Below are 14,396 nucleotides of genomic sequence, written 5' to 3'. Positions count from 1 at the left end.
AGCTAGTGAAAGAGAACAAAAAATCACTCGAGGGTCTGAAAAGCTCTGCTTGCTTTCTTATTTTGTCAATTTGGAAATTGTTTTTGCTCAGAAAATGTCAATTATTTGTCAATTTGAAATCGGTTCTTAATGTTTACTTCGATATCTAAAGTGTCAATTTATCATTTTGAAGTGAATTTCTATTTCGCTGATTTTGCTCCAATAATGAACGTTGCTCGAAATTTTAGAGAAGTCAATCTTAAAAATGGCAAACTGAATTGGTATGATTTTTTTGGTTTAAAAGCAATGCAATCTTGTAAAAATTTGCAATTAGAATGGATTATACGTAGATAAAAGACGCTTAAAAAGACTTACCTACCTTAGTAGAACTGATTGAAACTTCCTTTTCAAGTTGACAAGTCCTTAAGTACTTCTAAATGACACTGACGTGTACTTTGTCTGCAAAATCCAATACTTAAGGACGAATTAAATGTGTCAAGGTCCGTAAACTAATTGAAAAAATGTCGCCTCGGGATGCAAGAAGAGTAAATTGATGCATATACAAAAATCGATTCATATAGTATTACCTTTTCTTCTCTTTCAATGTTTACTTTGAGGCTACAGTTGTGAACCTAATATTTGCCGTTCAAAGTTTCCTGTCTGCCCTATTTTCAATAACACTTTAGTCGAGGCATCAGTAACATACTAATTGTGAAGATTGCCGACGGTTGTAAGTAAAAAATATCAAAACTTCAGCACAAATATAACAAAAATTAATTATTTTGTATATGAAAATATTTTTTATAATTTTCCGTGTACGAATGAAGACATATTAACATAATTGATAAAATCTTCACAAAGCTATTTTTAAAAAAAGAAAGAAAAACGACAAACAATGAGACAGAAGCTCTTTTTAATAGCAAACTCAGGCATAGCTCAGCTGTTCCTGAGAGAAATCTGATTTCCAACAAGGAAACTGATGACCTTCAAAAATAAAACTCTAAAAAGAGAATTTTAAAAAAGGAATAACACGGAAATAGGATCTAATCTGTCCTCTTGTGATAACTGTGATACCTGTGAAAAAGTTTTGAGTTAATATAGTACGTTAATAAGCGTTAATATAGAACGTTAAGCGATGGGGGATGCAAGTAAAATGTACTCGCTAAACGGGAGGCACAAACGGAAAAAGATCACCAGTTTTCGAGAAGACCAGCTCAACAACAGAAAGCTTGCTTTTGCTGAAAACATAGTGCGCCTGACTGTTTTGGGTCGTTATTTCCCATTGTACCCCAGTCCACCCCCAACTTAGAAACCCATCATACAAAAATCCAGTAAACATACCAGGTCATATATGATCACCGGTAATCATAGAGGATCATATAGGATTTGTATGATATCTTGGTAATCATACAAGGGTCACAATTTTTTATAAGATGTTTAAAAGGTCACAATTGTCACCCCCATTTAGCCTTAAGTAAGTTGAATTATGATATCAATTCAAATTATCCCGATCATGGTAATGAGTTTTCTTGGTTACCCTACAACGTTATTAATTATATTAGGATTTCTTGTAGCCATACAAGGATCATAAAAAGAAATTAATTTTTTCAACAAAAGTAAATCAAAAAAAGTCCATCACGCTCCAACATTTTTATGCCGCTTCACTCTGAAATTGAGAAGATTTCACTTTTTTCCTGCTAATCATGCAAGGTCATATATGATTGTGTGATTACCCTAAAATCATGCAAATTTCACAACAATAATTGTCAACAACAAAATTCTTCCCTATTATCAAAAAGCACCTGAGCAGATCACTAATCCAACTGAAAGTCCTGGTTTAATGAAAGTTTTCATGTGGACAACAGGTTGTAGCTTGAACCGACCGCAAACAAGCTCTGCAGATAAATGCACTTAATGACCAATTTTTTTATTTAAAGGAGGAATATATGTAAATTTCAATGAAGAGCAAAAGATAAGACATTTATAGACTGACGGCAATCGCTGTAGGTCAAGGCCAGGGTTCCTTATAAAATTAAAATAAGATAGGTATTTTTTGTCCAAATTATCTGATTATAGGAACCTTTTGCCAAACCAAACGCAGTTTCAAAGTAAAAAAATTTAGGGTTCATCTTGCAATCTTATCCGTCATTTTGTTAAGTCTCGTGATATGATTTTACGATAACAATGATATATGGAACTTAAATTATGCTCACAAAATTTTTCCTTTTATAATTCTTGTGAGGTCATAATTATAGAGCAAGTTCCAATACATTGTAAATCATTGCACGTACTGCTAGGGGTGCAAATAATATGCACCCACTAAACGGGAGCATAATATTTGCACCCCCAGACACGTGTGCCATATTTTTGCATAATGATTTATTATGTAATGGCACGTGCTCTGTAATTGGGGTGCATAGCGTTTGCGGCACAAACGAAAACGATCCACAGGACTTATTTATTGGAGATCTATTTCATAACAGATATTAATGAATTATGGTTGAGCCATAATAGCTTTCTGGGGAAGCTTTTCAATGTTTATTGTTGCTTCAATAATTAAAATCAGGTCTTTACCATCATACTCTCAGCTTAGTGTTCAGATAACGTAGAGCCTCCACTAATCATTGTAAACATACCACGGATTTTTTTGCACCCTCCCCCCGCTTAGTGGGAACATATCATAAGCGGGTCTTTCCCATTTAACCCCCCCCCCCCCCCCAGCTTAGTGGTCAGATAAACTTTAGCCCCCCCCCCCCCCAAATATACCATAATGGAGGCAACAATTTCATGGGGTCTACAATGGGGAAAAACCCTTATTTGCAACCCCCAGTCGCAGGTGCCTATTTTACATAAGGATCTTTTCCGTTTGTGCCCCCCAGTACATTATGCGCCCCCCAGTTACAGAGCACGTGCCATTACATAGTAAATCACTATGTAAAAATATTGCACGTGCGTCTGGGGGGTGCAAATATTATGCGCCCACTAAGCTGGGGGGCACAAGCGGAAAAGATCCGATTAACTAGGTAATGAAATGTGCTCCGTAACTGGGGGTGCAAAACGTAGTGTGGGGGGGGGGGGGGGTGCAATCCCATTCCATAATGGGGGGGGGGCAAAATTTCGTTCGTGTCCACCTCCAGCTTAATGGGTGAGCTTCATTTGCACCCCGGGGGGGGGGGGGGGCATTTTTTACATAATGATTTTTTAATATGTAATGGCAAGTGCTCGAAAAACGGAAAAGACCCAAAAAATAGTAAGCCCATTCAAGTTGTTGGGGCTGGTTATGGGGTGAAAATAGATTCCGGTTTCGTGTTCTTACCTGTTGACCAGGACGGGACGTTCAGCGTCAGTTGAATATTGAAGAAGCAAAAAATTGTAAGTAGCGTTTTCCACTTTTGGGGTCACAAGTAGCATCCTCCATAATAATTGGGGTAATCTGTCTCATTCAATCAATTTCACTGTGGTTCTTATTCGTCTGCTGCCACACTTGGATTAAATTCATCTTGCTTCGTTTAAAATATCTTCTGTCAAATCATCACGTGCACTCCACAAGACTAATTGAGGCTGTATTGTCAATACACAATTTAATAATTGCATAAATGTGCCTCATTTGTTATGGTAGGTTTAGGTTTAAACAGGCCCACTTTTATCATCTCCAATTTGTCTCAATTTTTCAAAAATTGACCTCAATTTACGGATCGTTTCCGTTTGTGCCCCCCCCCCCCCCAGTACGTCATGCGCCCTACTTACAGACCACATTCCATTACATAGTGAATCATTATGTAAAAATATGGCAGGGTGGGTGGTGAAAGTTTGGGGGGTGAAAGGAATATGCACCCACAAAGATGGGGGGCACAAACGGAAAGGATCGATTATTTGCATGCTAAGCGCACGTGCCTTTTTTCATAACGATTTTACTAGATAATGTCTATTTTACTATGTACTATGGTCTGTAACAAGGGGTACTCATAATGTACGGAGGGGGGGGGCGGTGCAATATATGGAGTGGATAATAACTGAATATATTTTCAGATTATCTGCTAAACACATAGCCCATCAGCGCATAGTGGGCATAAAGGCATAAGGCGTATAAACACCCCTCCTCCAGCTACCGTAAACATACAGTAACCAGGGGTCATATTTTCGTTTGAAAGACGCAAAATGATGAATTATTATCTACTCGGCTAGTATAACACTGAACGTTTTTTTTACAAAATGCGCTGATTTTTTTTTTAAATTTCAGCACGAACACTTTAGACAATAATATAGCAGCCACCTGTGCGCAATATATTTTATAAAAAGGCCAATTGTTTTTGCTTTGTTTCGAATCTCCAAAAGACCTTTCCCATTGGCCTTTCATTCAGCTTTCTCGTTTTCAATGAATTCCTCTGTCTTTCAGTAACAGTATCTTTTCTTCGACAATCTTTTGCCAACTACTGGTTGTAAGGTTCTAGCTGCTGAATCTCTAAACGCAATTGGTCATTCTCCTTCTCCGGTTTCTCTGTGGTTTTGTTTTCTTCAGCAGAACTGACATAAAAATCGATCAGCTCTAGTTTCAGCAAATCGACTGATTCTCCTGTTTGGCGCTGCTGATTGCCGCTGCGTTTAGATTATCTCTTAGCGCCTTACATTCAGCGCTCAATTTGCCAATTGCTTCTTTTGTTGCCTATTTGGTGTTATCACAATGGTTAATTAATTTTTTGTCGAAGCTCGACAAAGTTTTTTGCAGAAAAGAGTTAGTGATCTTCAACTTCCCCAGTTTCACGCACTGGATCTGCAGTTCCAAGTCAGTCTGTAGAGCTCGAGAACACATATTGGCGCGTGTCAGAGGTTCTAACATAGACACCTTCCAAATCAGGGATAGACGTGATTCCACATGGTAACGTACCGGGGAAGTTTGGAATTTAACTTTCCTTAACTTTTGCATAAAGCGCACATATTCACCAATTTGAGGGGGTCTCGCTGAATGATTCGTTGAATAAAAACTGATTTTGTTTTTTTCTGAATGTGTTCAATATTTTGAGCCTCGACTTCATTACTTTTCTCTCCTAAAGTCTTGAAGTTTGCACCATTTTTTCCGAATTGGCCTCCAGAGAATTCATTTTGGGTCTTGAACTTAAGACAATTTCTCTTTTTACTTTTTTGGTCTCAAAATGGAGACGTTTTTGCCATTTTTCGCACGCAGTTTACTCTTTCAAAGACTCTTTTTCTTCAATCAATTTCGTCTATATAACTTCCTCGGCGTTCTTTAATAAATTTGCGTATTTTTACATACTATGATTATGCATACTCGTTTCCGTGATGAAGTTCAAACTTTGCAACAGATCTTTCCAAGATGCTCCACCAATGAGTAATCCTAAGTAGATGAACAATTGTGGAAAATTTTTCAATAAGTGAATTTTGATTCAGACTTTTGAGACTGAAACAGCAATATCCTTAGCTTTCAACCAAACGTATAATGTTTTCCTTTATAATTTACGAATAAATGTTATTTCCTGCGCCAGAAAAATATCTTGATAAAATTGTTTTTGGTTCCCAAATATAAAAATTTCACGGCTGTATTTGCGTCCAAATCATGCAATCCTTCTCAACTGATAACTCCGTTACTATTGTGTTGAACTGTGCAAGCAATTTGACGTTTATTTGAAAAAAATCTGATGTTGGGAAAAGGCTAAAATGTAGGTTTCCTTCTCTGTCCTCTATGTCCTCCAATGTAAAATGTTTTAACTAAACCATTAACTGAATTAACTAACCGAGAACTTTCTTTGAATTGATTGGTAGAAGCCCTCGGCTCATTATCCTTCTCCTCAATGCTCGTGAATTTTTCATGTGTAGTGCTCTTCGCGAGGCTTTGTCAAAAGACCACATTTGCGTCGACTTAGTTTTTTTCTCTGGTTAACTCGCACCTGACTATTTGCTATGCCTTCGAGGAGTCCATATAAAACGATGTTTTCTGATCTCAGTAGACACTTAGGTTTACGCTTTCAAGACCAGCATTTGCATATCACAATAAGAATAGGTTAGTTTTTGCTAGGCGGCTGGATTCTAAATAGGCTACCCTGGAGCACTACTGGTTTCTCTATAAACTGTTGTCTGATAGCTTTTACTGTCTTATCATAGCACTTTCTCCGAAAATGTTCTCCGAAAGTGTGCCCTAGATATGAATAGCCCACTTTTGTAATCTTAACGTGAAATGATGCAGCCATTTATCAATTTCGACCATTTATTGTTCTTTAATTGCCACTTTCGAAATAATGACAAGAGCTCACAGTGCAATATAACTTTAAAAATAAGTTGAATGCAAAACGGTTCCGGGAACATTGTTTTTGAGGAGTGCCGCCCGATCGGTCTTTTATTTAAAAGCATTTTTTTTCCAAATTCATTCAAAAAATTTTGCCCAAAACCGGAAGTAAATTGGAAACTGAAACTCAACTGCTTTTAAGATTTTCGACTGTTTATCTGTATTCTTTTTATGAAAAAAAACAAAACAACTGGAGATTTATTGTTATTTTTTGTCAAATTACTTCCAAATGTAGATGATTGTAAACGGTATTTTATTATCCAAAAACCAGTACGACCCGACTTATGCTCTTAGGATTTCTAGAGGATGTTTTAGCTCTTTATGACAATTAGCTCTTTATAACAATCCAGAATCAGCTCTTTATTACATGTAAGATTCTGAACTTTATTAGGCAGCCTATCACGGGAAAACAATAGCGCCCAGATCTCACAACTCGAAAGGTTTAAGTTTGGTGGTTCGTCTTCTTCTTAACAACAATAGATTTCCCGTGTTATGCTCTTGGCTGTTCAAAAGTGTCGATGGTAAAAACACTTAAATTAAATAACTGTAACACTAATTACAACAACTCAATAGGCATCAGGTAACATGCGCTACGACAATCAAAATAACTACTACTATAACAAATTCCAACACAAGCAACCACAAGCTTGGAACAATAACTAAATAAGTTATTTCTCAATCCAACTCTACAGTAATACCGATTGCCGCTTATACTCAAACGCAATCAAAACAGCTGGAATTATCCTTCAGCTAATAACAGACTGATGAACAACAGTCTAACAACAACAATAAGTCCGAGCTTCTCGCTCAATAGGCAAACTCTGCCAAATAACTGTAACTAATCCGAGCCGCTTGCTCAATCAAATACCGCAAGTTCCAGAGCCTCTCGCTCACTTGCAGCAGCAATCTGTGCCCGATAATCTTACCGAATCGCAAAGACTACTCAGAGCTTCTCGCTCAATCAACCAGGCAAACTCTGCCAAATAACTCTAATTCTATAACAGCGACTATTCAGAGCATCGCGCTCAATCGCTCCGGCAAAGTTAAACGCAACGAAGCTTAATAACGATTAACCAGAGCCTCACGCTCAATAATACCGGCAAACTATGCCAAACAATCGATAATTAACTCGTTCACGATTTGCAACTTCTGCGCTGCGCTTATAGTGTAAGCCGCTTTTATACTGAGTCGAGCAAACAGTTTGTTTACTCAAACCAAATAACCGTCATTATTGCACCACGTCTCCACTTGCCATAATCCTATTGGCTACTTTGTTTACATTCCGCCATACCAATGCCGTAAAACTTCAACGTGTCGAATACCGAACTTACCTAATAGATATCAGTCAAGATGGCTGCCAAATTTACATATATGCGAACTCCGGATTTTTCTGTTCTCACGTGCAATTTGTTTACATAGGGGAATTCCCAGGGTACCGTCCGCACGTCCGCTTATGTGCTGTAGGGTTACGGTCCGGTTGCGCCGTACGTCCGTAACAAGCATAAAGTTGAAATTGGCCGGCAAGTCGACTTATACTTAGTTGCTTTACGAATTATGTGCTTCCGGGTCTTTTGTTTACTTAAGACGGTTTGGGGGGCACGGTCCGCATCGAGCCTAATTAGGCATGGGCTCCAGGCCTTATTGCACCCTGTAATAGGTGGCGTTCATAAAACTCAAAAATCAGCGTTTTCGGATTTTACCCCAAAATTATCACTTTTTCCCCATATAAGTGTTAATGGCTCCCCACCTAGTAAAGCTGTCGCTACCAATTCTGGTACACAAAGAGCTTGGGGGCCCCTAGGGTTTTGGTGATCCTGGCTGGGTTCGGCCATATCGGCTTCGCAAAATCGGGGGGTGGACAAATATGGAGTCCCAACTTGTAAAAATTTTCAGATTTGGCCAAAATTATGAATTTTGTAAAACTCTATTTTCTTTCAGTTATAACGGATGTCAGTGACTACTAACGGTTTTTTGTTGCCACAAGCTACTCGCGGATTACAGCAAGCTAGTATTCAGTATAGAACGCAATTTCATATAAATCCCCGTAAAATGCATTGAGGTCAGTTATACGCTAAAATCGGTTTATGAACTTCAGCTACGTAGCAGTGGCTTTTTATATGCTCTTATTGGACCTCATGAGAGCTAGGATACCTACATATAAATTACACAAGAGATTGAAAGAGATGGTTTAACCTCTTTACAGAGACTTTCATGGTAACAGTTCAATGATGACATTTATTATGATTCCACACTTTGTGATAACAGTACATATGATAGCAGCAAGCGCCAAAGTTCTGCCAACTCTCAATCAGTGCACCACAGATCCCAACTCTTTAATAGAACACCCGAAATTTCTGCGAGTTCAAGGTAACCGCTCTAACAAAATTACTTCACTTTTCGTTTCTTGTTAAAGTCATTACTGAACCTAATCTACTTGGTAGCTTGTTCCCAAAACAGAGCTGAATGTTCTCTTAAGGGTTGTCTGGTGTTTGCAGCTGTTATATTGTCTCTAGTTGCATTACTTAATTGTTCGTTCGACTTAAAGAAATATTTCACACCTAAAATTCTGATAGTCCTGGTTTTAGGCCATTGGTTACGATTTTACATACCTCCCTTCTAAACCTTTTATCCTCCTGGATAAATTTAACATCAGATCAAAATGCATTATCAGCAAAATTGTAACTTTTAAAACAAGAATTTTTGAACACACAAAAAGTTTTCGATTTGGCCAATATTCTTCATCCTATTTAAATGTCCAATTTAAGCTTCCGCCTCTTTATCGGATCGCTCTATCACTTGTCTCAGAATCAAGCTCCGGAGCGTATCGTCTTCCAAATTGACCCCACTAACATTCCCTTCTCTAAGAGTGTTGTACATACTGCGAAAAAGCTCTCCCTCGGTTGGGCTCTACCACACCTTTGATATTTCTCTATATTTCTTCAACTATGCACCCTTCTCAAAAAATCGCAGTATTTTTAGTGTTTCTTTAGAGACTCCTCCAATATTCCCATCTTTAGTTGGAGTACCCCCATTCCTTTGGAAAACATCGAGCCTGTGTATCTCATTGGCCATCAATGCTGGTTGTCCAATATACGATTGATCCATATAGAGAAGCACTTGGTGGATAGAATAATACCAATGGGCAAAGAAGCACGTGTTGAGATGCCGTACTTTCAGTTCGAGCATCGCCGGGTCAATATCAGTTATAAGGTCCCTTCGCAGGCTTCGTGCTACGTTCCTGGCAGCGGCTTCGACTTCTTCTGGTGAGAAGATTCCATCGTCCTGCAGTGCTTGCCTCACGCTAAACTGCGGATCCATTTATAGTTTTCGTTTTCTCCGTACTTTCTCTAAGTAGCCTTATTAAGCGGTTTCGCGTTGCCAACTGAGTGATAACCGGCTTGAGACTGTTGATTCTTAACAATGATGCCTGATGTGTTTACGTTTAACTAGCGAGTGCATATTATGCTGTTTGACATCTGCTAAACCAATACACGTTCCTATATCACCTTACCTATTTGTTTACCTAGTCCTATTTGAGTTCTAGCTTGTGATTGCTTACTGTCAACTCGCCCTGAGGGCAACAAATTACTGCTCTAGTAATACTTATAGCACCAGTGGATGATCTATAGCACCATGAATGGATGAACAAAAGGTCAATGAGCAGGAACTTTGAAAAGTCTTACGGACTTCGTGAAGGACCTGGATCGAACGGGATTTCACAAGCCACACCAAGGATCTGAGTTTCCATTGAAATGTTCCACGTGATTCCTCCTTCTTGTCTCTGCTGCTCCTCCCTTCTACACTCTGACTGAGTTCCCTTCATTGTTGCCCATCGGCTGAGAGACATGTTTCTCCCGTCCGGAGGTTGACCAGAATTTGGCTGGCTTGCATGTAGGGGTTGACTCCATCTGTGGTTTTGTTCCCACCCATCCGCTGGAGGAAAGGTTTGATTGTCCGTCGCTCCTGCTTCTTGCGCAGCCAGGTTCGCTCGTCTGCTTTGGTTAGGTCCTGTGGGGTTCTGTTCTGCCGTCAACTTCTCCTGGTAAGGGGTTTCCATTTGGCAGCCACTTCTCTCGCTACTTGGCGGACCAAGTTCCGTGGTACTACTGGAGAACAAATCCTGACTGTTAGCTACCATTGGTTCCTCCAGACCAATCACTTCTCTCCAATGGTCAGCCGCATGCAACTGAGATTTGAACTCAATTTTAGAGTCTATGTCTGAGCCACGATGTGCACTCAAATGTTCGACGGCTAGCTGCTCGTTCGACGTGTTCACATCAATTAATTCTCTGACCGTAAAATTTGTTCCCTGTCACTGTGCATTGTCCAGATTCTGACTGCCTTGCATCTCATCTATCAAAACGGGGGAAGAGGGTGGACGCTCCCAATCTGTTGAGTAGCTCTCCTCGCAATCGGGGGTCGAAATGCAAAAGTCAGCCTGTCCCTGGCTGCTTTGCAGCTCTTCATCGGGTCCTTCGTTCGAATGTTGTCTCAGCGATGGCTCCGCGTTGCTTGAAACTGGCTCGCTTGCCTGTCTTCCCTCTAATTCCACTTTCGCTACAGCGTTGTTGACGTTTAGTTCAGTGTGTAAGGCTTCCTCAGGAAAGCTTCCTCTGTTCTCCTCGTACCGTTCGTCTGGACCTGCCAAGGACCCGTCCCCCTCAGCGTCTGAAATACAATTCGAAGAGCGTTGCGGTTCTTGGCTCCAGGCAGCCGTAAGAAACACAATCTCCATCAGTTTTGTCAAGATGAGCAAAGTCTTTTGCAGAATTGCAGTTTCTCTTTTTGTTCTGCGGTACGCTCCGGTAGCGTTGCCTTGCGCTCGACCTCTTTTTCTTTTGGTGACAAACTCTAAATCGCTTTCTGCATCCTCTACTTGCTTTTCTTTCTTTCACATTTGTTTTCTTCTCCTTTGACGGACCAGCTGTCTAGTGATTGCCTGGGTTGTCTTCTTGCGGGCCAATTTGTGAGGCAGGACTTTCGCAAACTACTTTGTCTCCGTCTGTTGCTGCCACTACTTTCAGTAATGGAAATTTTTGAGTGCACAACGTGACTACGTTTTCCGGTCGCTCATCGCTGTGAGAAAAGTGGTAGGTTTTTATTCTCCTCTCACTGGTGAGTAGAGCTAAACAATTCGTTTCTGATTCTTCAATGTCACCCAGAATGTTTTCACTAGACTCTCTTTGATTTTGATCGTCCCACTGATCAGTGTTTTTGGGCTCATCAGTCACCAGGACTGCACTAGCTGCTGCTAATTCAGTTTCCACTAATTCGATGCACTCAACCGACTCTTGCAGTCTCTCATTGATCTGCCGCTCCACCACCTGCATGTCTTCCACTAGATCTGACATGTGGCTCCAGTTCCTGTCTCTAGGCAATTGAAGGTAGATCTGATCTGTCGTTCTGAGCCAGAGTGCTTGAATCCTGGCGTACTCCGTGTCCGCCTCGTTGAGAGCAGGAATGGTGCTCCAAGCTATTACCCGCTCCGCAAAATCGGCTACCACTTCCTCTGGTGTTTGGAAAGTTAAGTTTTCTAACTCGTCTTCAATCAGCGAGTCCAATTCATGCTCGCTTCCTTCTAGCTCCATACTCTTGGAACAGTCGATGTCTAGTACTCCAGGTTCGGCACTTGCCTCTACTGTGTCCTCCAGTTCGAGATTGTTGAGAGTCACATCGGTCTCCTTTTCCACTTCCCTCTCAGTGCTCGGAATTGATTGTGCTGTGGAATTGCGGCTGTCTTTGGAGGAGACGGCTTCCTCTACAAGTTTTTCAGTTTCAAGTACTCTCCCTTGCTGGGTCTCATTTTTGCTATGGGTTAACCACACGTTCGATGTTTGGTACACCGCCACCTCGCTGCCATCACTTCGGGTCTCTGATCTTGGGACCAGGATTTCCGTTTCTAATTCCAATCTCTGGAGCTCCCAGACAATTTCTTCGAAATAGCTATAGTGGTGGCTCGCTCCGGGTCCTGCCCTCAATTCCTCGCGAGCCTTTGTGCACATCACGTCGATTGCTATGTCATCTCGTTCCCCTTCATCCAAGCAACTCGATTCTAAACTCCACAGATGAACGCGTTGTGCGGAGTCTTCCACCATCTCATAGGGTCCCTGTCTTTCAAATGCGTGGATGCCTTGTTGAATGGATTGCAGTCTGTGACTTATCTCGTCCAGTTTGGTCGTCGTCTCAGCATCCTGTTCGGCGAAGCTCACTGTCGGTGCTCTATAGGCTTCACGTCCCTCTATGTTCCACGGCTGCGTGTGGGAACCAGTGTATGGGTTTGCCTCCCCTTGTCCTCGCATCATTTCTAACACATTTGTTGAGTTAAGTCCATTATCCGCAATCCAGCGATCTATTTGCTCCAAGTCCACAACACGTCCATTAGAACATGATTGAAACATTTTGTAGAGCTGTCTACCCATCTCCAACAGTTCCATCTCTTCATTCCTCTGTCGGTTGTGTATTTTGTTCTCCTCGCCGTACTCGCTCGCCACTTGCCCTGGGTTCGAGCCAAAGTCACACCAATCGTTGCCATCCCCCACGCATCTGTCGTTGTTCCGATACATGGTTACCACTCGTAGATGTTCGCCCTATTGTGTCTCGCTGAAGAAGGAGCCCATCCAGGAGCACCACTGTAATATTCTGAACTTTATTAGGCAGCCTATCACGGGAAAACAATAGCGCCCAGATCTCACAATTCGAAAGGTTTAAGTTTGGTGGTTCGTCTTCTTCTTAACAACAATAGGTTTCCCGTGTTATGCCCTTGGCTGTTCAAAAGTGTCGATGGTAAAAACACTTAAATTAAATAACTGTAACACTTATTACAATAACTCAATAGGCATCAGGTAACATGCGCTACGACAATCAAAACAACTACTACTATAACTAATTCCAACACAAGCAACCACAAGCTTGGAACAATAACTAACTAAGTTATTTCTCAATCCAACTCTACAGTAATACCGATTGCCGCTTATACTCAAACGCAATCAAAACAGCTGGAATTATCCTTCAGCTAATAACAGACTGATGAACCACAGTCTAACAACAACAATAAGTCCGAGCTTCTCGCTCAATAGGCAAACTCTGCCAAATAACTGTAACTAATCCGAGCCGCTTGCTCAATCAAATACCGCAAGTTCCAGAGCCTCTCGCTCACTTGCAACAGCAATCTGTGCCCGATAATCTTACCGAATCGCAAAGACTACTCAGAGCTTCTCGCTCAATCAACCAGGCAAACTCTGCCAAATAACTCTAATTCTATAACAGCGACTATTCAGAGCATCGCGCTCAATCGCTCCGGCAAAGTTAAACGCAACGAAGCTTAATAACGATTAACCAGAGCCTCACGCTCAATAATACCGGCAAACTATGCCAAACAATCGATAATTAACTCGTTCACGATTTGCAACTTCTGCGCTGCGCTTATAGTGTAAGCCGCTTTTATACTGAGTCGAGCAAACAGTTTGTTTACTCAAACCAAATAACCGTCATTATTGCACCACGTCTCCACTTGCCACAATGCTATTGGCTACTTTGTTTACATTCCGTCATACCAATGCCGTAAAACTTCAACGTGTCGAATACCGAACTTACCTAATAGATATCAGTCAAGATGGCTGCCAAATTAACATATATGCGAACTCCGGATTTTTCTGTTCTCACGTGCAATTTGTTTACATAGGGGTATTCCCAGGGTACCGTCCGCACGTCCGCTTATGTGCTGTAGGGTTACGGTCCAGTTGCGCCGTACGTCCGTAACAAGCATAAAGTTGAAATTGGCCGGCAAGTCGACTTATACTTAGTTGCTTTACGAATTATGTGTTTCCGGGTCTTTTGTTTACTTAAGACGGTTTGGGGGGCACTGTCCGCATCAAGCCTAATTAGGCATGGGCTCCAGGCCTTATTGCACCCTGTAATAGGTGGCGTTCATGAAACTCAAAAATCAGCGTATTCGGATTTTACCCAAAAATTATCACTTTTTCCCCATATAAGTGTTAATGGCTCCCCACCTAGTAAAGCTGTCGCTACCAATTCTGGTACTCAAAGAGCTTGGGGCCCCCTAGGGTGTTGGTGATCCTGGCTGGGTTCGGCCATATCGGCTTCGCAAAATCGGGGGGGG

General features: G+C 41.1%; 1 protein-coding gene across 3 annotated transcripts in view; it reads right to left on the bottom strand.

Annotated features, from left to right (window-relative positions):
* Positions 1-14,396, bottom strand: part of LOC142342710 (serine/threonine-protein kinase 32A-like) — a 92,924-nt gene that overhangs the window by 11,931 nt on the left and 66,597 nt on the right. For 2 of the 3 annotated variants that reach the window (XM_075394243.1, XM_075394227.1), the window contains exon 2: positions 3,296-3,530. In XM_075394243.1, coding sequence (XP_075250358.1) covers positions 3,296-3,390 — 95 coding nt within the window. In that variant the 5' untranslated portion in view covers positions 3,391-3,530. Of the gene's footprint in view, positions 1-3,295; positions 3,531-14,396 lie in introns of those variants that run through there. The other variant, XM_075394235.1, reaches the window with a different exon arrangement.

This window comes from Convolutriloba macropyga, chromosome 1, assembly GCF_964194025.1.
Source record: "Convolutriloba macropyga chromosome 1, txConMacr16.3, whole genome shotgun sequence".
In the NCBI taxonomy this organism is placed as follows: Eukaryota; Metazoa; Xenacoelomorpha; order Acoela; family Convolutidae; genus Convolutriloba; species Convolutriloba macropyga.
The sequence above is the reverse complement of the archived record's forward strand: the minus strand, read 5'-3'. Positions and strand labels throughout refer to the sequence as shown.